General features: G+C 40.4%; 1 protein-coding gene across 7 annotated transcripts in view; it reads left to right on the forward strand.

Moving 5' to 3' along the window:
- Positions 1-12171, forward strand: part of COMMD6 (COMM domain containing 6) — a 23809-nt gene extending 11638 nt beyond the window's left edge. Inside the window, exons 1-5 of one of the 7 annotated variants that reach the window (XM_011972006.1) lie at positions 1365-1472; positions 1561-1572; positions 8446-8598; positions 10755-10793; positions 11968-12171. In XM_011972006.1, coding sequence (XP_011827396.1) covers positions 1431-1472; positions 1561-1572; positions 8446-8598; positions 10755-10793; positions 11968-12018 — 297 coding nt within the window. In that variant the 5' untranslated portion in view covers positions 1365-1430 and the 3' untranslated portion in view covers positions 12019-12171. Of the gene's footprint in view, positions 1-1316; positions 1473-1560; positions 1753-8445; positions 8599-10754; positions 10794-11967 lie in introns of those variants that run through there. The other 6 variants (XM_011972007.1, XM_011972010.1, XM_011972011.1 and 3 more) reach the window with 6 other exon arrangements.
- Positions 12172-23418: the final 11247 nt, after the last annotated feature.

Raw genomic sequence — 23418 nt, forward strand, 5'->3', positions numbered from 1 at the left:
AAAAAAAAAAAAAGTTATTCTTAATTATTTGGTTATACCTGATCTAATAATTATTTCAGCCCTTAGAAATGAGAATTTTTTCAGGCTAGAGTCAGAGAGATGTGGCAAAAGAAGGAACAGGAACAGGAGAGATCATACAGAAAGGGAGATCAGAGAGATTTAAAGTGTGAGGAGGACTTGAGGTGCCCTTCCTCGTTTCGAAGATGGAGGAAGGAGGAGCCACAAGCCAAGGAATGCAGATGGCCTCTAGGAGCTGGGAATCCCCATCTGAAAGCCAGCAAGGAAACTGCACAGAACTGAACTCTGCCAACAAGCTGAACGAGCTTGAAAGCAGATCCGCACCCCCGCCCCTGTCCTCCACCCAAACCCCACCACCCCCGAACCTTCATTGAGGAACACAGTCCTGATGACCCTTTACCGGTGCAGTTCTAGATTAGAGGAGACTAAAGAGACATGATAACCAAATTCAAGACGACCCTTTGATTAGATTCTGTTTGTGGATGGGGTAGGGAATAACTTTAAAGAATGTTGTTGAAACAAGTGGGGAAATTTTAATTTGGCCTATTAGAGAATAGTATTTTATCAATGTTAAATTTCCTGAATGTGATAGTTGAATTGTGGTTATTTAGAAGAATGTCCTAGTTCTTAGGAGACAACATGCTCAAGCATTTAGGAGCGAAGTATCATCCTTAATATAAGCCGATATAAAGCAAATGTGTACAATGCGAACAGTTGGTGAATCTAGATGAAGGGTATATAGGTGTTCATTGAATTATTTTTTGCAATTTTTCTAAAAAAAATTTTTCAAAATAAAAACTTGACGGGAAATAAAAATCACTGTGGATACTTTGTGTAGCATGGATTTGAGGTCAGTAGGAAAGAAGTGGGAAGACAGGATGAGAAGGTATTTCGCAGCCAGACTGAGGGCTGGGATGCAAGAGGAATAGCAGGGATAATGGAAAGCATCCCCCGCCCACAGCTAGGCCGGCGAAGCAGCTCATCCTAAAACTGTGGTTCCCACAGGCTTCCCTTGCAGGGCCGGGGGTGTGGTCGCCCAGCTGCTTTCGAATTTGGTTGGGATTGAGGACGGGTGCCTCGGGATGCTTTACCCCGCCCCGCTCCAGATTGGAAGAGCCCACGTGTCAGTGTTAGATGGGGGAAGCGGCATCATAAATTTAATTAGCGCTTCTCTTCTCAAAGTATCTTCCAAATCTTTGGCCTTTTTCCATAACATAATTTCCTTTTAGGTCAGTATCTCTTTAAAATTGATGTTTAATTAAGAAAAAGTGTGAGTCACATAAAGATGATTTTTTCAGCTTCCCCCGCTACGTCCGCCCCATGCGCCAGGCCGCGAGAGGCAGGACGTGGAAGCGGAAGTGCTGGTCGGGGGCGTTCTCTCGAGTCCGGGGCGCAAGTAGCGGACGCTGCCCATGGAGGCGTCTAGCGAGCCGCTGCTGGATGCTAAGTCCGAGGTGAGTGCCATCCGGGAAGGAGAGCGGGCATCGAGGCTCTGGAGCAAGAAAGATGTTTCTCTAAATTGTGTTTCTGCTTCCGTTTCAGGTCACCAACCAGGTGAGTGAGCGACCGCCCCACCCTGTCCTCCGCCGGCCCGCCTCCCACGGCTGCGAGACCATGCCACCCTGAGCCTTCCCCAGGTCTCCCCGAGTCTTGTGTTCGGGAGCCGGTGACCTTCAGTCCGCCTCCTTGCGTTGCTCCTTCTCCTTTGCATCTGAGCCAGTAGCCGTTGCCATTGTAATGAAAGCTCCTCTTCCTCACCCCGCACTAGCCCAAAGAATGCAGATCAGGGATTGTTGGGCTTTGATTAGGCGTCATTTATTCGAAGCTAGGAACACCGTATTTTAAAGTGTGGTGGATATAGAAGAAGTTATGAAAATTTTCAGAGATAGCGTCGCAAACATTTTCTTAGTCTCTAAAAAATGTTATTTTTGAAGATGAAGTGTAGCATTTTAGCCTTTTAGAGTATGCATTTATAATGCTAGGAATATGAATTTGACTTTTAAAGTATATGTTAGCCCCATTTCCTTTTCAAGTGCTGCTGTGCTGTTTTAGCTAATAAACTATTTGTAGGCAACTAATTTATAACACTTCCCAGAATAGGAATACTAAAACTAGAGTATTTTTAGGCCAGGAGTTACCCAATTCCATACAAAATGTAAGAAAGGGATGAGATAAGAAATAATTAGAATACAGGGGCTGAGAGAGGTGTCCATTGACTGCTCTCTGTCATTTTTCTCTAACTGACTTTGCTTTTGAGGATTCCTGGGAAGTAGGGGAAGTCAGCTGTCAACCGTCTTACCTGGCTTTGCTTAGTTATATGACTTAGTGCATTTTGAGTCGATCTTTCGTAAGTCATTTTATCCATTCTCTTACGTTAAGTTTTGTATTTAAGATATTCTGAAACAGAATTATACTAATTATGGGGTTTTTTAAGTTGAACTCTTTTTGGCTTAAACACAAATTTATTATCTTCTAGTTCTGGAGGTCAGAAGTCCTAAACTAGTCGTACGGGGCTAAAATCAAGGTATCTGCAGGGCTGTGTTCCGTCTGAGGCAGTAGGGGAGATTGTTTCCTCCTTGGCTTGTGGCCTCTGCTTCCATCTTCAAAGCACATCATTCCAGCCTCTGCTTCCATTGTCACATTGCCTTCTGACTCTGACCCTTTTTCCTCCCTCTTATAAGGACCGTTTCGATTACATTTGGCCCACCTGGATAATCCAGGAAAATCTCCGCATCTCCAAGTCCTTAATTTTGTCACATCTACCAATACTGTTTTGTTGCCTAAGGTAACATATTCATAGATTTTGAGGACTAGCATGTGGACATATTTGGGAGGGCCATTATTCAGCCTACTGCACATCCTTCTATACAGTCATTCACAGATTATGAGTGTTTGCATAGAAAAAGCCAAGATCATTTACAAACAGGTTATTAGATTTAATGTGAGAGTTCAGCAAGGTGATTCCATTGTTGAATGTTATTTAGTTCAGACAAAAAGAGTTGGAAAATATAATTTTAAAGATGTCATTTACAACACGAAGAAACTATAGGCCGGGCATGGTGGCTCACGACTGTAAGCTCAGGGCTTTGGGAGGATTGCTTGAGGCCAGCAGTTTGAGACCAGAGTGGGCAACATAGCAAGATCTTATCTCTATAAAAATAAAAAAATTAATCAGGTGTGGAGGCACAGACCTGTAGTGCTAGCTACTCAGAAGGCTGAGACGAGAAGATCTTCTGAGCCCAGGAGTTTGAGGCAGCAGTGAGCTTTAATTACACCACTGCAGTCCAGCCTGAGTGACAGAGTGAGACTCCATCTCTTAAAGAAAAATTACAGAGGACCTTGCAATAAATCTAACAAAAGATATTTAAAAGTTTTATGGAGAAAATACAAAAAGTGGTAGACTTTTACTTTGTGGTCCAGCTCATAAAGAGCTTGGAAGTCATCACCCTGTCCTAGCAACAAGGAAAAGCTGAACAAACTGAAAAATGAACAACTCCTCTTGGATCTGTCAGAGAAGCGCGATCACAGGGTGAATTGCCGTCCCCCGAATTGGTGAGACAGACTGCGAAGACAGAGAACCACAACTTAGAGCAGAAGCTCCACAGAAACCAATGCCTGAACTGAAATTGATGGATTGCTGCAGGCTCCCATCTCTCCCTCACACCTGACGTACAGTCATATCAGCATATTGTTTTCTCTCGCTCTAAATTCACCACCTCTTGCTGCCACCTGGGTTCAAGCCGCCATTCTCTTTCCTGGAATACTGCAGTAGCCTGGTAACAGGGTCACCCAACTTTCTTAAACTTTGTGCCTCACCAGGCAGTCTGGATGAGCTTTTTGTAATCCAAGTTAGACCAGGTATCTCTGCTACTCAGAGCTTTTTAAGAGATTCTTGTCACACTGGAAAAAAGTCATAGGTATTTACTGTGGCCTACAGGGCCCTTCGAAGATGGATTCCTTATCTCTTACCACTCTTCCTAGCTCATGCCCCTCCAGCTACCTGGGCCTCATTGTTCCCTGAACACACCAAGCATGCTTCTCCCTCAGTCCAGAATGTTCTTTTCTCCAGACCCTGTGGCTTTTTCTTCATTTTATTAGAGTCTCTTTCTGTTCAAAAGCCACATGAAAGAGGTCTTCCCAGGTTCTATCTAAATAGCCTTTCTTGTCACCCTGTCACCTTACCCTGCATTTTGTCACACCATAATGCTACCATTTCATTATACTTTTGTTTATTGTCTGCCTTCCCCACTAGAATTCTGAAGGTCAGGAACCATGCTTTATTTTTGACTTCCCTAATGCTTAGAATATAGTATTGCTTAGTATATACTGAATAGTGAGGTCTCCCTCCCTTACTCAAAACATATAGGAATTGCCAATTTTATAGATAGTTTTTATAGTCATGTTTTTATATTACTAGTAACTTCAGCCTCCACATCAATTTTTAGTGTGACGACAGCTAATTTGTTTACCTTTTTATATATTTACTTCCTGATTATTCTTTTTACTTCTGGCTGTTTTTATATTTTCTTTTTTACTACTAGCTTTTTGTTTCTTTATATGTTTTCCTTTTTCAATACTTCATCATACAGTAATTTTGGGGCTGCCATACATTGTTTCATTCTTAACATTCTTCATAGTGGTAAGTGTTCTCTGTTCTGATTTTTTCTTTTATATTCTTGTATTTTTAAAATCTTTGCAGTTCACTCCTACTTAAGATGAAACCACAATTATTAGAAGGTTTGCTTTCATTTTGCATTTAAATGTTGAGGTTAGAATTTTGGAAATTATTTCATAAACCTAGTCCTAGCTTTCTTTCAATTGTGAAGACTGACTTTGCACGGTGTCTTGATGGCAGGTCTCCCTGTTTCCTCACCTGACAATTTCACTGTTTTAATAGTCAGTGGAACTCAGCATTGCACGCCTTCTTTGCTTTTCTGCTTGAAATCTTCTAGTTTTATTTCAGATTCTGAGAAACAAATAGGCACCTTTTTACTCTGCCACTTTCATGTGGATGGTAAAAATGGAACTTCTTCCATCAAGGAGTTGTAGAGTCTAAATACTGTTAAGAATAAGAAATTGCTTACTTATTTCTTACTCAAACTTTTAGGGGAGGGAAGCCCAGGTAGAAGAATCGCTTGAACCCAGAAGGTCTAGGCTACAGTGAGTCATGTTCATGCCACTGCACTCCAGTCTGAGCAACAGCCTGAGATCCTGTCTGGAAAAAAAAAAAAGGAAAATGAATTCGAGGTTCAATTTTTGGATGTCACTATTGAACTGGAATTAAAACTCTCTACTCATGAACTCTGCTGAATTCTGTTTTTGGATTTTTAACCTATTTCTGAACATTCCTGTTGAGATATCCCTAGTGTCATCTCATAATGATACTTTCGGACTGGATACCTCAGCATTCTCCCAGTTATCCAAGGTCAAATTTTTATAATTTTCTATGAACAACTATAGTTGTAGGCAATCATCAAGACCTAGCAATACATCTTTCTTATGATCGGTTTAGTCCTACTTGTCACCAGCTTAGTTCAGGCACTTATATAACTTCAGACTTGGATTATTATGTTCTGCTGCCACCAGATGAATCTCTCTCTCTCTTTTTTTTTTTTTTTTTCCAGAGTTGGGGGTCTCGCTCTGTTGCCCAGGCTGGAGTGCAGTGGCATGCTCACAGCTCACTGCAGCCTTGACCTCCTGGGCTCAGGTGATCCTCCCACTTCATTCTCCCAAGTAGCTGGGACTTATAGGTGTGCCCTACCACACCTGGCTACTTTTTGTACTTTTGTATTTTTTGTAGAGACAGGGCTGTTGCCCAGGCTGGTCTGGAACCCCTGCACTCAAGTGATCCACCTGCCTTGGCCTTCCAGAATGCTGGAATTACAGGTGTGAGCCACCGTGTCCAGCCTGAATATCCATTAATCAATATTTTGATATCATTCTCTCTATTGAAAAACTTTCAGTGAGTCCCCAATGCCTACAGGGAAAATTTAAGTGACTTAATGTGATGTTTTCCATAGGAAGATAAAGGATATAAAAGTACTGTGAAAACCTCTGAAAGCTCAATTTGCAAGGAATTACTGGCTTTTTGATCACTTTTGTCAACTTTATTTTTCATATTTCCTTACAAGAGCCGTCTACTTTAAAATAGATAAATGTTCTATCCCTAAGCCAAATTTTGACTCTTTTCATCTGTAATTGGTTCCACCCAATATTTATTAAGCATATATTCTTTGCTAGGTGTGCATTTATGGTATATATAAATAAAACACATTTTTCTCTCAATTCCTGTTCTGTTTATTTTTAAAATGGAGCTTAAAGCCTTCTGTAAAGCTTTCCCTTAACTCCCTAGGCTACAATAAAGTCTTCCTTTCAACCAGAAATGTACTCACTCACTTATATTGCTCTCTCTGGAGTATATATGCAAAAAGTGCACAAAATATGGACAGTTAATGAATTATCTAAAAGTGAACACTCATGTAACCACAAGCAAAAGTCAATAAATGGAGTGTTACCAGTCCCCCAGAAGCCCACCACATGCTCCTCTTCAATCAGTGCCCACTTCTCTCCACCCCAAGAGGATAGGCATATTCTTCTCTTTATAGTTTTACCACCTCTTTCTCAAGTTTAAGTGAACAGAATCATAACTTTTGGCCTTGTTTTAACATTTTTGGTTTTACGTGTAACTGAAGTTCATTTTCATTGCTGTGTAGCATTTCATTTATCCATTTTATTTCTGATGAACATTTGGGTTTTCAGTTTAGGGCTATTACGAATAAAGCTGCTAGGGACATTTTCATATATGTATCCTGTGTACACATTCACAAGTTTTTCTAAGTTCTGTCCCTAGTAGAATTTGGATCACAGTATGCGTAGCTTCAGTTTTACTAGCTAAAGTCAGTTCTTTAATAGATTGGCCCAGTTTATACTTTCACCAACAGCATGTGACACTTCCCATTGCCTCACGTCCTTCCTTGTCAATACTTGGAATTTTCAGACTTAAATTTTTGCCATTTTGGTAGCTGTGTAGTGGTATCTAATTGTGGCTTTAATTCCTTGTTTCTTAAGGTGAGCACATTTTCATAGGTTTATTAGAAATTTGTAGTTATTTTGTGATTTGCCTTTCTCTATTTTTATATGGAGAACTTTTCTTTAAAATGAATTTATACAATCTTTTTACTTGTAAAAGATGTTAACCTTTTGTCAGCACCAGCTTGGACTTAATGCTGTAGGAGATTGGTGCAAAGCAAGTCTGAGATAGGAGGGATTTTTGGTCCCCCTTTTATAAAAATGGGAGATTTACAAATGCCTTCCCCTATTCCATACCCCAAAAGTCCTAAAATAGAAGATGGGTTATATAACTTCCATGGTTGATTGAGGCATACATGGGAACCATTCCATTTCTTTTCCTCACCATAGTCCTTAAGCTCAAATACTACATTAGTGTAAATAGTGATAAGGTGGTTTGGATTTCATCAGTGTTTGTGATAGATATGTGGTAGGATACATGGTGGGATTTACAAAAATCCTAACTTTTACAAGAAGAAATGTATTAACAAGTGAAGATTTTTGCCCAGTGAGCATTAGTTTTAAAGAAAAAGGTATCAGTCAGTGAGCAAGTGCTTTTTGAGTGCCTGCTATGTATCAGGCTAAGCTTTGGAAACAAGACAGACAGTATTTTATCCCTGTGTTTTATGTTTTAGAGTCATGTTTTTTGAGGTACTATTAACAGCTGCATGTTTTATGCCATGGCATCATTTAGCAGTCATTGACAGGAATTAGATTAAAAAGTATTGAGGCAACCAGTAGTCACTAAGCATGTCATCTTTGGAGTCAAACAGACTGGTTTCAGTTGATTCCAGAAATGTGTGACCTTATGCACATTACCTAAGCTCTCTGAAGTTGGCTTTTGTCATCTACAAAGTGGAAACAATAACCTATAATGTTACGTTGATTCAGTAAGGTATTTAATACATGTAAACTGCATAGCACATCACCCAGGGCGTATATCTGTCATGAACACTGATGAAATCCAAAATTACCTTATCACTATACATGCTAATATAAGGCTTGAGCATGGAACAGCGAAGTGAACTAAAAGATACTCCAAGCCTGTTAAAGGAAACCAGTACTGCCACATCTTCCTTCCACTTGCATTATATATTGGAGGGGAGATTTTATTTTCCCCCACTTTTTGCTTTTTTCCATTTTTAACTACCATGGTGTTTTCTAACTGCGTTTATATCCCTTATTACCTCTCCATTTTTTCATTTGATTATTGTTCCTCTAGCAATATTAAAATGAAGATACTTTCTTTAAATATGACCAACGTTGAAACTAAAAGTTGAGTATGAGTGCAGTAAAATTGAATAAATATCTGCATTCCAGGTAATGTTACTACTAATATATTATTCTGTCTTATTAAAGCTTGTAGATTTTCAGTGGAAACTGGGTATGGCTGTGAGCTCAGACACTTGCAGATCTCTTAAGTATCCTTATGTTGCAGTGATGCTAAAAGTGGCAGATCATTCAGGCCAAGTAAAGACCAAGTGCTTTGAAATGACGATTCCACAGTTTCAGGTTTGTGATTTAACTCATCCAGTTTTAGCTCATTTTTTCTGTAATTGTCGTATAAAAAGATATATACAATTTTTCTTTGGGAAAACTTTAATGGTTTTTATTTGTAAATTGATGTGCTTTACGTTTACTAGTAGTATATGCAAGAGATGTGAATTTGTCTCCTTTGGGAATTTGATAAATTATTTTCAATATAATGTGCTGAATTTGTGTACTGTGCCATTTGATCACTTGAAAAGTACTCCTCTGAGTATATTTAGGAAATTTTTATCTTCAGTGGCAGGATATTTACTTTGCATTTAAATGTTTTATTCTTATTCCTTTGGGCTTAATGTTCAAAAATGTTAAGCTAAATGAATCTTTGAATAGCGCTGACCCTGAATTTTCTAACTAATAATGTTTACAAAAGGCAGGTCAGAGCAAGTGAACTTGCCTGGCTTTATCAGCTAGGGACTTAAGTAACTCAGTAGTTTAGAGTTATGTTACCATATTATCATTCTACCTCTTTTCTGTAACCAAGGGGGAGTAAGGGTCGTGGTGGGGAGGGCTATAAATCAGGTTTTCTTTTTGTGTTTTTTTGAGATGGAGTCTCGCCCTGCCACCCAGGCTGGAGTGCGGTGGCACCATCTTGGCTCACTGCAAGCTCCGCCTCCTGGGTTCACGCCATTCTCCTGCCTCAGCCTCCTGAGTAGCTGGGACTACAGGCGTCTGACACCACACCTGGCTAATTTTTTTGTATTTTTGGTAGAGACGGGGTTTCACTGCGTTAGCCAGGATGGTCTCGATCTCCTGACTTCGTGATCCACCCGCCTTGGCATCCCAAAGTGCTGGGATTACAGGCGTGAGCCACCGCGCCCGGCCAGGTTTTCTTTTAAATGTACATACTGGAGATGTTTTGTCATGAATTTAACAGTCCTGTACAGTTTTATTTTTGTTTGTTTGGTTTGTTCCTTTTGATATGAATAGGTAAGAATCTATTCTTAGCACTTACACACTAGTACTAACTTAGTACTTACACTTAGTACTTATAACAGCAGTTAGTACTCTAAAAGTCAAAGCAACCGTCGTGAATGAAATGGAAATAAAAAGTGATTCTTCGTAAAACAAACTAAAATTATATTGGTCCTAGGCTTCCTTTTAAATAAAACTCTTTCATATACCACTTTATGGTACTTTTGATTTCTACTTTTATAAACTATATTTTAAATAATTTCTTTCCCTTTCTTTTTTTTCCTTTTTTGAGACACAGTTTCACTCTTGTTGCCCAGGCTGGAGTGCAATGGCGTGATCTCGGCTCACTGCAACCTCCGCCTCCCGGTTCAAGTGGTTCTCCTGCCTCAGCTTCTTGAGTAGCTGGGACTGCAAGCACTTACCGCCACGCCCGGCTAATTTTTGTATTTTTAGTAGAGATGAGGTTTCACCATGTTGGCCAGGCTGGTCTGAAACTCCTGACCTCAGTTGATCTGTCTGCCTCAGCCTCCCAAAGTGCTGGGATTACAGGTTTGAGTCACCGTGCTCAGCCCGATTTCTTTATTTAAAATAGATATCCCTGCTTTGAAACAAAAATAATGTTCACAAATTTAACATTATTAGTGTTGATTAGTGTCTTGGAACTGAGACTCAGTGAAAAGGAAATAAATGTATATTGTGATATGGGAATGACATTCAACTAAATATGAAGACTCAGTCAATTTCAAGAGAGAATATACGTTTTGGTTTTTTTTGTAATTCACAGTGCTGGCCTAATTCTTACTATTCTGTGCAGCATTTGTGCTATCCTAATTCCACCTTTAGAAATTTTTTCTCATAGGGAAAAAAAGCACAAATGGATTAATTTTTTCCACAGCTTTATTGAGGTACAGTTGACAAAATTGTGTATTTCGAAGGTTTCACAATGTGATGATTTGATAAACATACACATTTTGTAATGATTACCATAGTCATGCTAATTAACACATCCACCTCCACACACAGTTACCTTTTTTGGGGGACAGAGTGTGTGTGTGTTGAGGGCATGTAAAATCTTTTTTTAGCAAATTTCAACTAAACAATATAGTATTATTAACTGTAGTCACCATATTGTACATTAGATCTCAGACTTACTTATTTTATAACCAAAAGTTTGTACCTTTTTACTAACATTTCCCCATTGACCCCAGCCTCTGCTCCTGGCAACCTCCAGTCTCCTTTCTGCTTCTGTGAGTTTGACTTTTTTAGATTCCACATAGGTGAGATCATGCAGTATTAGCCTTTCTGTGTCTGGCTTATTTTACTTTGCATAACGTCCTCCAGATTCATCCATGTTGTTGCAAATGGCAGGATTTCCTTCTTTTTTTATGGCTGTGTGATATTCCATTATGTGTGTATGTATACACATACATAGTATATACATATAATATATACATACATTATAAACATATTAAATATAAATATACACAAAAACATTTTCATTAGAGGCAACTCTTTTAAAGAGAGTTTTTACATGGGTTAAAACTGACCACAAGATAACCTGTTAATCACATTACATGACTGAGAGCTAAGGAACATTCTTTGAGCTTTTAATTTATATCTGTTTGCTAACTAAAATTTTGAACATCAATACATATTTTTAAAGAAATAGTTACACTTTGCTTCGTTCTGTGACAAATTTGCATATAAATTAAAACAATACAAATCCTCTTAAGTAGCAAAATAAAAAATTAAGACCAAATAAGAAGGAAAATGCAGATGTGTAAATCATTAGAAGGTATCCTGATTGCCAAGGTTAAGTTTCAAATTTGTCTCCTAGCTTCCTGTTAGGTACAGGAGAAGACAGAACAATTCGCCTGATTTCTTTCTTACCTGAGATGTAAAAGAAGATGACTTCTATAGGAGAACCATTATACCAGCTTAATTTTTAAATGACAGAGAAATAAGCTCTACCGTATAAGCCATTGCTAATGTTGGATCTCTCTTCTAGTAATTGAACCCATAATCTTAAATGAGACAGCCCCTACCACACTGAAATGCAATTCTTTACTAGATTGAAAGTGTTTTGAGGCCTGGAACCAACCTGTTATTTTTGGTTTTTTTTCAGTGTCTAGGACAGTGCTGAGTATTTAATAAATCTGGTGTGATCTTAAAAGGACTTTCTCATGTGCTTTTTGAAAAGTTTAGTCATGAGATAATTATCCAACTCTACAGTAGTATTTTTGCTTGCACTACCAAATTACACCTGTTTACTTCTTACAGCAACCTTCAGTAATTGAGAATGTAACATTAAAATGCGGACTGAATATGTTATATAGTCTCTGGTAGTCAGATATAATTAAAATAACTATTTAAATATCTTCTAAAAGCAAAATTAATATTATTTTCCCCATTTCTCTCTAGAATTTCTACAGACAGTTCAAGGAAATTGCTGCAGTTATTGAAACGGTGTGAAGACGGATTCTTTGGTTGATAAATTGCTATCATTCTAAAGTCATGGACTTCACTTTCTGCAACAAAACCACATCAGGATGGAACATTTATTGAATGAAAAATGCACTTTTGTTTTTCCATTTTTTTAAATAATAAAAATCAGATAAACAGGAATTGGGTAGTGGTAATCAATGCACAACTTTGTGAACGTGCTTTATAAAAGTGACTGAATTAGACACTTTAAAGGGTGTACTTGGTGATAATGTGAATGATATAATCAGACTAACATTTGAATCATTGCTATTGGAGGCAGCACAAGTTTATGTGTTACACCAGTAGTGTAAAAACTTGTACTGGATGGAACCCATTTTATAAACAATCTTATTTTGAGTCATATATAAATATATATATAAATCAGAAAAGTAGTATTTGATTAGGATAACTTGACAAATTCAGTTGTATAGCCATCACTTTTATAACGGCAGTCAGAAGAGTGAGGCTTCTTTTTTCAAACAGTTGTAATCAGATTAAGATTGACCATTGCTCGTTTACACAGTATTAGTCTAGCATTCAATTTTTTCTGGTATTAATGGTTGTAGAAAGTTCAAATACATACACAGAGTTGGAAAGACAAGTTTTAGTCTGAGTTTTGTACGACTGAGTTAACCTGTTAGCACAAGTTACTGCATTAGATGATCTCTCTTGAATTTAAATATATAAACCTGTTGTTAAACTCTTTTATTTTATAAAGCTACCACATTGTATGGCGTTTGTTTAGAAGTAAGCAAATAGGCCACCGGAATAGAATAGATGGCCTAGAAATAGATCGAGACATTCTGGTCCACCACATTGGAAATTTAAACCCTCTTCACACCCTGTCTGCATTTCTGCAGGTCTGTGTGAGTCCACTTTCTTCTTTGTTTTCTGTTAGGTAGCACACTGCTGTGAGGAGCCCAGGACTGCTGCCTGCCGCAGCACACCTGTGCGCTCAGAGTCCCACCAGCTTGATGAGTTAGCTGCTGGGCCATTTGTGCATACCAGCTACCCACAGACATTTCTATTACCCACCCTCTGGATGCCAACGCATTAATGATCCTAGAATTATGAGAACCCAAAGATCCCCTCTCTGTCCCTCCCTCAATTCTGTGGGGTACCAGTGTCATTGTGTTCCTAGAAATAAGAGTAGAAACCCCTCTATCTGGGTTAGAACAACAAACCTGCCTTCTCTAACTGCGCATGAGGTTCCTCTGTCTCCCACTTCCTTTGGATTACAACCTTCCTCTTTCCCCTTCCCTGTTTGCATCGTAGCATTTCTAGGTTTAAGGCAATATGCAAAAAGACCCAAAGTTAGGCCCTGGCTCAAACACTGTGGGTGGCAGATTTGAAATAAATTTAAATTGCATGTTTAAGTTTGTCTTTTGAATTTAAAAAGCAAGTTTTAACCTGGCACTTTGGGAGGCTGAGGTGGGCAGATCACTTGAGGCCAGGAATTCAAGCCCAGCCTGGCCAACATGGCAAAACCCCATTTTTACAAAAAATAAAAAAATTAGTCGGGTGTGGTGGCATATGCCTATAATCCCAGCTACTCGGGAGGCTGAGGCAAGAGAATTGAATGGACCCGGGAGGCAGAGGTCACAGTAAGCCACGATCTCATCATTGCACTTCAGCCTGGGTGATAGAGTGAGACTGTCCCCACCCCCCACCACCAAAAAAAAAATAAAAAGCAAGTTTTTTCATAATGTATTTTCACACTTTTTATTACAAATGTCTCTTTTTGCTTTATTAAGCAAAATGTCTATTTTTGCTTTATTAATCAGCTTCACTGGGCTGGCCTGGGAATTAACCATTGTTAAAATTTCTGTGGAAAAGTGTGTTTCAAGTTTCAAACAGTTGACTTAAATGTAAACTTTTAGAAAACAGCTCATTCTCAAATGGGAAACTATTAATACACTTTTAGTTTTCAAAAAGAAATAGATTGCTCCCCCCCACCCAAATTTATCAAGCAAAACCCAAGTTTTTTCATGTATTCCACTACCAAGACATGTTGATACAAGCATCAGATTTAGATAGAAAGAAGGCAAAACTCACAAAGTACTTAAGGAGAATTGTCTTTTCAAACAGTTTTTTTTTTTTTGAGATACAGTCTTGCTCTGTCTCCCTGTCTGTAGTGCAGTAGTGCAATCTTGGCTCACTGCAATCTCCTCCTCCCGGGTTCAAGCTATTCTCCAGCCTCAGCCTCCAGAGTAGCTGGGATTACGGGCGTGTGCCACCGCATTTGGCTAATTTTTGTATTTTTAGTAGAGAAGGGTTTCACCATATTGGCAAGGCTGATCTCAAACTCCTGACCTCAGGTGATCTGCCCACCTTGGCCTCCCGAAGTGCTGGGATTACAGGTGTGAGCCACCGCGCCCAGCCTTTCAAAACACATTTTTAAAAATCTTTTGTACCTTTTGTTTTTTAAAACTTCATAAAAGTTTTAAATTTATAGAAAAATTGTGGAAATAGTAGAGCTCCCATATTCTCCATGTCCAGTTTCCCTTATTAACATATTAGTATGGTACATTTGTTATAATTAACAAGCCAATGTTGATATATTGGATTTCTTTAGTTTTTGCCTAATGTCCTTTTTCCGATCTAGTATCCCATCCAGGATACCTCATTACATTTAGTTGTCATGTCTCCTTAAGCTCCTCTTGGTTATGACAGTTTCTCAGACTTTCCTTGTTTTTGATGACCTTGACAGTTTTGAGGAGTACTAGTCAGGTATAATTTAGGGTGCTTCTCGATTGGGTATCGTCTGATGTGTTTCTGGAATTGAATTGTGGGTTTTTGGGTGGAAGATCACAGAGGTAAAGGGCCATTTTCTACATGTCATACCAAGGGTTCATATAGCAAAGTGATTTATATTGGTTTATGTTGACCTTGATAATTGACTGAAGTAGTGTTTGTCAAGTCAAGTTACTCTTTTTTCCCCTTCTTTCCATACTTCACTGTTCGAAAGGAACTCACTATCTGCTGCCCGTACTGAAGGAGTGGGAAGTTATACCCCGCTCTTTTACGGTGGAGCAGCTACGTGTTTGACTTGGGATTCTTCTGTGAGCAAGGTTTGTCTCTTCTCCCCCATTTATTAATTTATTCCATCATTTATATCAGTATGTACCCACGGATATTTATTTTATTTTATACTTGGAGTTATAATTGAATTTTTTTGTTGCTCAGATTATTCCAGCTTTTCCATTGGTAGCTTTTTGGGTTGGCTCATGCACTCCTTTGACACACTTTTATCAATGTGTGTGTGAGAACACTTTCTTTCTGACACTACAAGACACTTCATCTTGTATATTTCCTGCCACAATCCTAGAATCTCATTACTTTCAGGAGCTCTGGTTATTTTAACTGAACTATGGTTTTAGAAACCAAGATATGGATGCCAGGTTTGCTCTATATTTTATATTTTGAGAGCATTAAAATGTAGAAGTCAGCCAGGTGTGGTAGCTCATGCCTGTAATCTCAATTCTTTGGGAGGCTGAGGTAGGAGGATCACTAAGCATTTGAGGTTACAGTGAGCTATGATTGTCCAGCCTGGGTGACAGGACAAGACCCTGTCTCTAGGAAAAAAAAAAAAAAAAAGGTAAAAAAGTTCTGCTGCCAAGATATGTTAGACCACAAAGCCAAGCCCTTGTTTGAGGATTGGTAAGAATGGTGACCTGGACTCAGTAAATGCTCTCACTTTAGTATACGATGGAATCACCTAACAAACAGGACAATATTTTGTATATGCCCTGTTTGTATGTATAAGATCAAAGATGCAAGAAAGCGGATATATCTACTTCGTAAGGTAGGCCAGAAGGTTGATAGTTTTACTAACTCATGAGGAGGCAGATAGCATCTAAGTTTGAGGAGCCCAGAATTTTGGGCTTGCTGTCTTTCATACTGTTTTGAGCTGAATGGGATGGATGGGGAGAGGACCCACTCTTACCAGGACATTTTTGAAAATAAAAGGTGACATCATTAATATGCTACAATACAGATACAAATTGGAGCTGTCCTGAGCATACCAGGACATATGGTCATGCAAGTCTCATCATACAAAGAAATTATTACTTAGCCACAACATCTATGTTCTATTTCCCTTTGCATCATAAGCCTGTTGAAGGAGTCAATGTAGTGCCTTAAAGTAGACCTAGTGTTGGCCAATTGCAGCTCATATTAGACTTACTGGTCATGCCCTAAGGCATAAAAGCTTACATTTGAAAGATACCTATATGTATATAAAGTATTCATCACTGAATGTTGTATTATTTCATTCTCCCACTGCTATAAAGGAATACCTGAGACTGGGTAATTTATGAAGAAAATAGTGGCTCACAGTTTATTCTTAAGTGGCTCACAGTTCTACAGGCTATGTAGGAAGTAAGGCAGCTTCTCCTTGGCTTCTGGGGAGGCCTCAGGAAACTTGCAATTATGGTGAGAGGCAAAGAGGAAGTGAGCATTTCATACGGCCGAGAGCAGGAAGAAGAGAGAGAGGCGGTGGAAGGTGCCACCCACTTTTAAACAGCCAGGTTTCTTGAAAACTCACCATCATGAGAACAGCGCCAAGAAGAGAAATCTGCCCCCTTGATCTAGTCACCTCCCACCAGGCCCCATCTCCAACACTGGGGATTACAATTCAACGTGAGATTTGGGTGGGGATACAGATCTAAACCACATCATTCTGCTACAATCCCTCCCAAATCTCATGTCCCTCTCATATTCCAAAATACAGTCATGTCTTCCTGATAGTTCCTCAAAATCTTAATAACTTATTCCAGCATTAACTCAAAAGTACAGAGTCCAATGTCTCATCTGAGACAAAGATAGTCCCTTTCCCCTATCAGCCTGTAAAATCAAAAACAAGTTGGTTACTTTCAAGATGCAATGGAGGTATGGGCTTTGGGTAAACATTCCTACACCCAAATGGAAAAATTGGCCTAAAGAAAGAGGCTACAGGCCCCATGCAAATCCGAAACCCATCAGGGCAGTCATTAAATCTTAGAGCTCCAAAATAATCTCTCTTGACTCTATGTCTCACATCTAGGGCACACTGGTGCAAGAGGTGGACTCCCAAAACCTTGGGCAGCTCCACCCTGTGGCTTTGCAGGGTTTAAGCCCTGTGGCTGCTCTCATGGCCTGACATTGAGTGCCTGCATCTTTTCCAGGTGTAGGGTGCAAGCTGCTGGTGTATCTACCATTCTGGGGTCTGGAGGATGGTGGCCTTCATCTCACTCCACTAGGCAGTGCCCCAGTGAGAATTCTGTGTGGTAATTCCAGCCCCACATACCCCTCCACACTACCCTAGTAGAGGTTCTCCATGGGGGCTCTGCCCCTGCAGCAGACTTCTGCCTGTACATCCAGGCTATTCCATACATTCTCTGAAATCTAGGCAGAGGCTCCCAAGCCTCAACTCTCAACTCTGTGCACCCGCAGGCTTAACATGACATAGAAGCTGCCTAGGCTTATTGCGTGCACCTTCTGAAGTAGTGGCCTGAACTGTACCTGGGCCCCTTCAAGCCACAGCTGGAGCTGAAGACTGGAATGCAAAAAGCAGTGTTTTAAGACCATACACTACTGGGCTCTGGGCTGGCCCAGGAAACCATTTTTCCCTCCTAGGTATCTAGGCCTGTGATGGGAGAGGCTGCCACAAAATTCTCTGAAATGCCTTCGAGGTGTTTTCTCCATTGTCTTGGCTATCGGCATTTGTGTTCCTTTTAGTTATGTAAATTTATGCAGGCTGATTGAATTCCTCCCCTGAATATGGGCTTTTGTTTTCTACCACATGGCTGGGCTGCAAATTTTCCAAACTTGTACACTCTGCTTCCCTTTAAATATAAGTTCCAGTTTCATATCATTTCTTTGCTCGCACATACGAACATAGGTATCAGAAGCAGGCTACTTCTTGAACACTTTGCTGCTTAGAAATTTATTCTGCCAGATAAGCTAAATCATTGTCAAGTTCAAAATTTCACAGATCCCTAGGGCAGGGGCACAATGCAGCCAGGTGCTTTGCTAATGCATAACAAAACCGACCTTTGCTCCAGTTTCCAATAAGTTCCTCATCTCATCCAAGACCTCCTCAACCTGGACTTCATTGTCCATATTATTATCACCATTTTGGTCACAACATTTTAACAAACCCCTAGGAAGATCCAAATTTTCCCTCATCTTCTTGTCTTCTTCTGAGCCCAGCACACTCTTCCAGCTCATGCCCAGTTCCAAAGCCACTTCCACATTTTCAGGTATCTTTATAGCAATGCCTCACTTCTACCAATTTTTTGTATTAGTCCATTCTCACACCACTGTAAAGAACTACCTGAGACTTGGTGATTTATAAAGAAGAGGTTTAATTGGTTCATTGTTCCACAGACTGTACAGAAAGCGTGGCAGCATCTCCTCAGTTTCTGGGGAGGCCTCAGGAAACTTACAGTCATGGTGGAAGGCAAAGGGGAAGCTGGCACTTCACATAGCCAGGTGCAGGAGGAAGAGAGAGAGGTGGGAAGTGCCACACACTTTTAAACAGTCTAATCTTGTGTGAGAATCCTATCATGAGAAAAGCACCAAAGGGGGAAATCCACCCTCATGATCCAGTCACCTCCCACCAAGCCCCACTTCCAACCCTGGAGATTACAATTTGTTATGAGATTTGGGCAGGGACACAGATCCAAACCATATCAAATGTCATGGTACAAATTCATGTAATCAGTAGTTTATATTTGAGGAATAACTTTTAAAAAAATTGTAATAGACTATTTTTTTAGAGCAGTTTTAGGTTCATCACAAAATTGAGTAGAAAGTTCCCATATATTTGCCCTCCTACAACACACATGCACACACAACCCCCCATTATCAACATCCCCTACCAAAGTGGTACATTCGTTACAATCCATGAACACACATTGACAAATTATTATCACTCATAGTCCATAGCTTACATTAGGATTCACTCTTTGTGTTGTACATTCTATTGTTTGAATAAGTGTGTAATGACATGTTTCCACCATTAAAGTATACAGAGTAGACTCACTGCCCTAAGAATCCTCTGTGCTCTGCCTAGTCATCACTGGGAAGGTCATAAGCCTCTGGCAACCACTGATCTTTTTCCTGTCTCCATAGTTTTACATCTTCCAGAATATCATATAGTTGGAATTATACAGCATGCAGCCTTTCCAGATTGGCTTCTTTCACTTAGTGATATGTATTTAAGTGTCCTCTATGTCTTTTCATGGTTTGATAGCTTATTTCTTTTTACTGTTGAATAATATTCCACTGTCTGGCTCAGAATTTATTTTTGCTTTCTCAGATCAAGAAAGATGTTTAAAATACCCAACACTGTCCTAGACACTGAAAATAAAAACAAAAATGGCAGGTCTCCAGGCCTCAAACCACTTTAAATCTAGTCAAAGATTATAAATCAGGGTGGTAAGTATTCTATTATTTATCATATGGGTTCAATTTATATGAGAGAACTGACATTGATAAGGCTTATATAGTAAGTTTATTTCTCTCTCTTTTGAGACAGGGTCTTGCTCTGTTGCTCAGGCTTGAGTGCAGTGACGTGATCTCAGCTCACTGCAACCTCTGCCTCCCGGACTCAAGTGATTCCCCCCGTCTCGACGTCCTAAGAAGTTGGAACTACAGGCCTGAACCACCACACCTGGCTTATTATTATTATTATTATTATTATTATTATCATCATCTGTAGAGACAGGATTTTTGCCATGTTGCCTAGGCTGGTCTCAAACTTCTGAGCTCAAGTAATCCACCCACCTCAGCCCCCCAAAGTTCTGGGATTACAGGCATGAGCCACTGCGCCTGGCTAGTTTGTTTCTCTTTCACTTAAGTATCTGAGCTGACGTGGTGGCTCTCCTTTGCAAGTCATTGAGGGCTCCCATCCATTTTCAACATCCAGCCAACCTAATTTCCCAAGCTGTATTATGTCCACCTCTTTCTGTCCATCTCTGTAAAATTAGCCTGGGTGTCTTAGTCCATTTTGTGTTGCTATAACATATTATTTGAGATAAGGTAATTGACAAAGAGCAAAGATGTATTTCTTACACTTCTGGAAGCTGGAAAGTCCAAGGTTGAGGGGCCTGTATTTGGTGAGGGTCTTCTTGCTGCATTATCCCATGGTGGCAGAAGGTGGAAGGGTAACAAAACATGTGCCAAAGTGTTCAGGAGGTGGGGGGTGAGGAGAGAGAGAGAGAGAGAGAGAGAAAGAGAGAGAGAGAGATTGAGATTGAACTCATCCTTCATCTTTTTATCAGATTCCCACTCTCACAATAACTAACCCACTCCCACAATAACAGTATTAGTTCATTCACGAAAACAGAGCCCTTGGGTCCTAATCACCTTTTATAGGTCCTGCCTCTAGACACTATTGCATTGGGGATTAAGTTTCCAACACATGAACTTTGGGGAACACATTCAAACCATAGCACCGAGTTTCTCTTTCTTGTAGGACCTTGGCAAAAGTGGGAAGAAGCATCCAGCACACCGATGTTCTGACATTTTTTTCTAGCTACTTTTTCTAATGCAGTAATTCTTACCTAGGGCCAGCTCTTAAAAGGGACATTAGGAAGAACATGAGGATGTTTTTGGTTGTTGTATTGACTGAGGATTACTATTAGCATTTCATGGGTCATGAGCAAAAATGCTGAACATCCTAAAATGCCCAGGGCATTCTTGAACCACAGAAAATTGTTTTACCCAAAATGCCAATATGACACGTATTTAGAAACACTGTCATAGAGCTATAGGCTCTACATGCATGTGGGCTAACTTTTAAGGCATCATGTAGTGACGGTTTCACCAAATGTTGGGCCAAGCATAAGAGTTGCCAGTGTTAGTCTACAATATGCTCATCAGCTGTTGCCTGAATTGCCAATGCCTCTTGTTATAGGTTTTATTACAGTATCATCTTACTTTTAGGTACAAATTATGTATTAGCATATCAGTCCTGCTGCTGTAGTAGTAAACCCAAAATGGTTTAAACAAGACAAATTTATTTCTTTATGTCAAGGCTGGCTGCTCTACTTGAAGACATGAGGGGCCTAGTCTTCTGTCTTGTAACTCTGCTATTCTTAATGTACAGCTTCTTTAATAGATTCAGGATAATTGCTCCAACTCCTGGCTTCATATTCAACTTCCAGAGAAGTGATGTTCTCGGGCCATTAACCCAGAATTTTCCCCCATCGCTTCTGCTTACATACCATTGTCCAGACCTAGTAACATGGCCATAACTACCTGTAAGGAAAGCTGGCAGTTTTACCTTAGCACTCTGTGCCTAAATAAAAGTTCCATAACCATAAGAAGGAAAGAACAGATATTGGAGGTGATATGATTTGGCTGTGTCCCTACCCAGATCCCGTCTTGAATTGTAGCTCCCATAATTCCCATGTGTTGTGGAAGGACCTGGTGGGAAATAATTGAATTATGGGGACGGTTTCCCCCATGCTGTTCTTGTAGTAGCAAATAAGTTTCATGAGATCTGTTGGTTTTATAAGGGTTTCCCTTTTCTCATTTTCTCTCTTTCCTGCCATGTAAGATGTGCCTTTCATCTTTTGCCATAATGAGGCCTCCTCAGCCATGTGGAACTGAGTCCATTAAACCTCTTTTTCTTTATAAATACTGCCATGTGTGACAACATGAATGAATTTAGAGGACATTATGCCAACTGAAATAAGCTAGTCTCAGAGGGACAAATACTTCATAATTCTGCTTATAAGAAGTATCTAAAACAGTCAAATGTGCGGAAGCAGAAAGCACAATAGTGGTTGTCAGGGACTGGAGGGAGATACAAATGGAGAGTTGCTATTAATTAATTATTATTAATGGGTATAATATTTCAGTTGTGTAAAATGATTATGTTCTAGAGATTTTCTGTACAACATTGTGCCTGTAGTTCATAATATTGTATTGTACGCTTAAAATTATAACAGCAGAAATTCACATTAAGTGTTCTTACCACAATTTTTTTTTTTTTTGAGACAGGGTCCCACTGTGTTGCCCAGGCTAGAGTGCAGTGATGCAATCTCGGCTCACTGCAGCCTCGATCTCCCAGGCTCAAGGGATCCTCCTGTCGCAGCATGCTGAGGCTGGGACTATGGGCACGTGCCATCATGCCTGGCTAATTTTTTAATTTTTTTGTAGAGACAGGGTCTCTTTGTGTTGCCCAGGCTGGGAGGATCGCATGAACCCAGGAAGCAGAAGTTACAGTAAGCAGAGATCAGGCCATTGCACTGTAGCCTGTGCAACAGAGTGAGACTCTTTCTCAAAATAAATAAATAAATGAATGAATAATAAAGCATTCTTGTACACTCTTCACACTTTCATTTTGCCCCTTAAATACTGCAGTGTATATTTTCTAAGAACAAGGAACAAACACCTCAACTAACCACAGAATCAATATTGAAATCAGAAAATTAACACTGATATAATCCTCAATTCTTATTCAGTTTTTGCCAGTGTCGCAATGATGGCAGCAGCAGCTGTCTGGAGTGGCCGCTGCAAAGATGTTGGCTGCAATGGGGGAGGCGCAGTCAGAGTTGCACCTTTGTGGGGCAGCAGGATACCTACCCCTACCAAGTTGGCAAGACTGGAGGCCTGCGCTCCTGGGTGCAGCTGTAGCCTCCTGGCCACAGCCCTGGACCCAGACATTCCTGTGCTCTCAGGGGCCTGGGAAGCCCCTGCCCCTGCAGGCTTGGAAGTGCCTGCTCCCACTGTCTGGCCTCTCCCTGCTCCCAGCATCCACTCTGGTGCAGAGCAAAGTTGTGGCCAAGCCTGGGTACTGTTGCTACCTGGCTGGGTGTGCATGCACTCAGGGCTGTGCTAACATGCCAGCCCCCTGCAACCTCCAGACTTTGGATGCCAACGAGTGCAAGAGGGAAGCCAGAAGGGGAGCTGAGGGCAGTTCAGCACAGGCTTGCAGGCACCCTTTGGCATGAACAGCCTGGGCACTTTGGATGGAATGTTGATGGCAGGAGGCAGACAGGTTATTGCTGGGTCCTCAGTGAAACCCCACTTTCAAGCCAGGGATAGCCTGAAACCTGGGGGGCCAGGCTGCAGGTTCAGGGTGGATTCTGCAGCCCAGAGTGAGAACTTACGGTGCTTTTCCTGGCCTGCCCGTGGCCGCCTATGAGCCAATCAGCATGCACTTCCTCTCTTCAGAACCCATAAAAACCCCAGACTCAGCTAGACTCACACAGACATCAGGACTACCAACTGCCAGAAGGAGTTACCCACTTTAGGTCTCCTGGGAGCTGTTCTATTGCTCAATGAAGCTCCTTTCCACCTTGCTCACCCTACAGCTGTCCCCATACCTCGTTATTCCTGGACTTGGGAAAAGAACTCGGGACTCACTGAATAGTGGGACTGAAAGAGCTGTAA

Source organism: Mandrillus leucophaeus, unplaced genomic scaffold, assembly GCF_000951045.1.
Source record: "Mandrillus leucophaeus isolate KB7577 unplaced genomic scaffold, Mleu.le_1.0 Scaffold126, whole genome shotgun sequence".
NCBI classification, from domain to species: Eukaryota; Metazoa; Chordata; class Mammalia; order Primates; family Cercopithecidae; genus Mandrillus; species Mandrillus leucophaeus.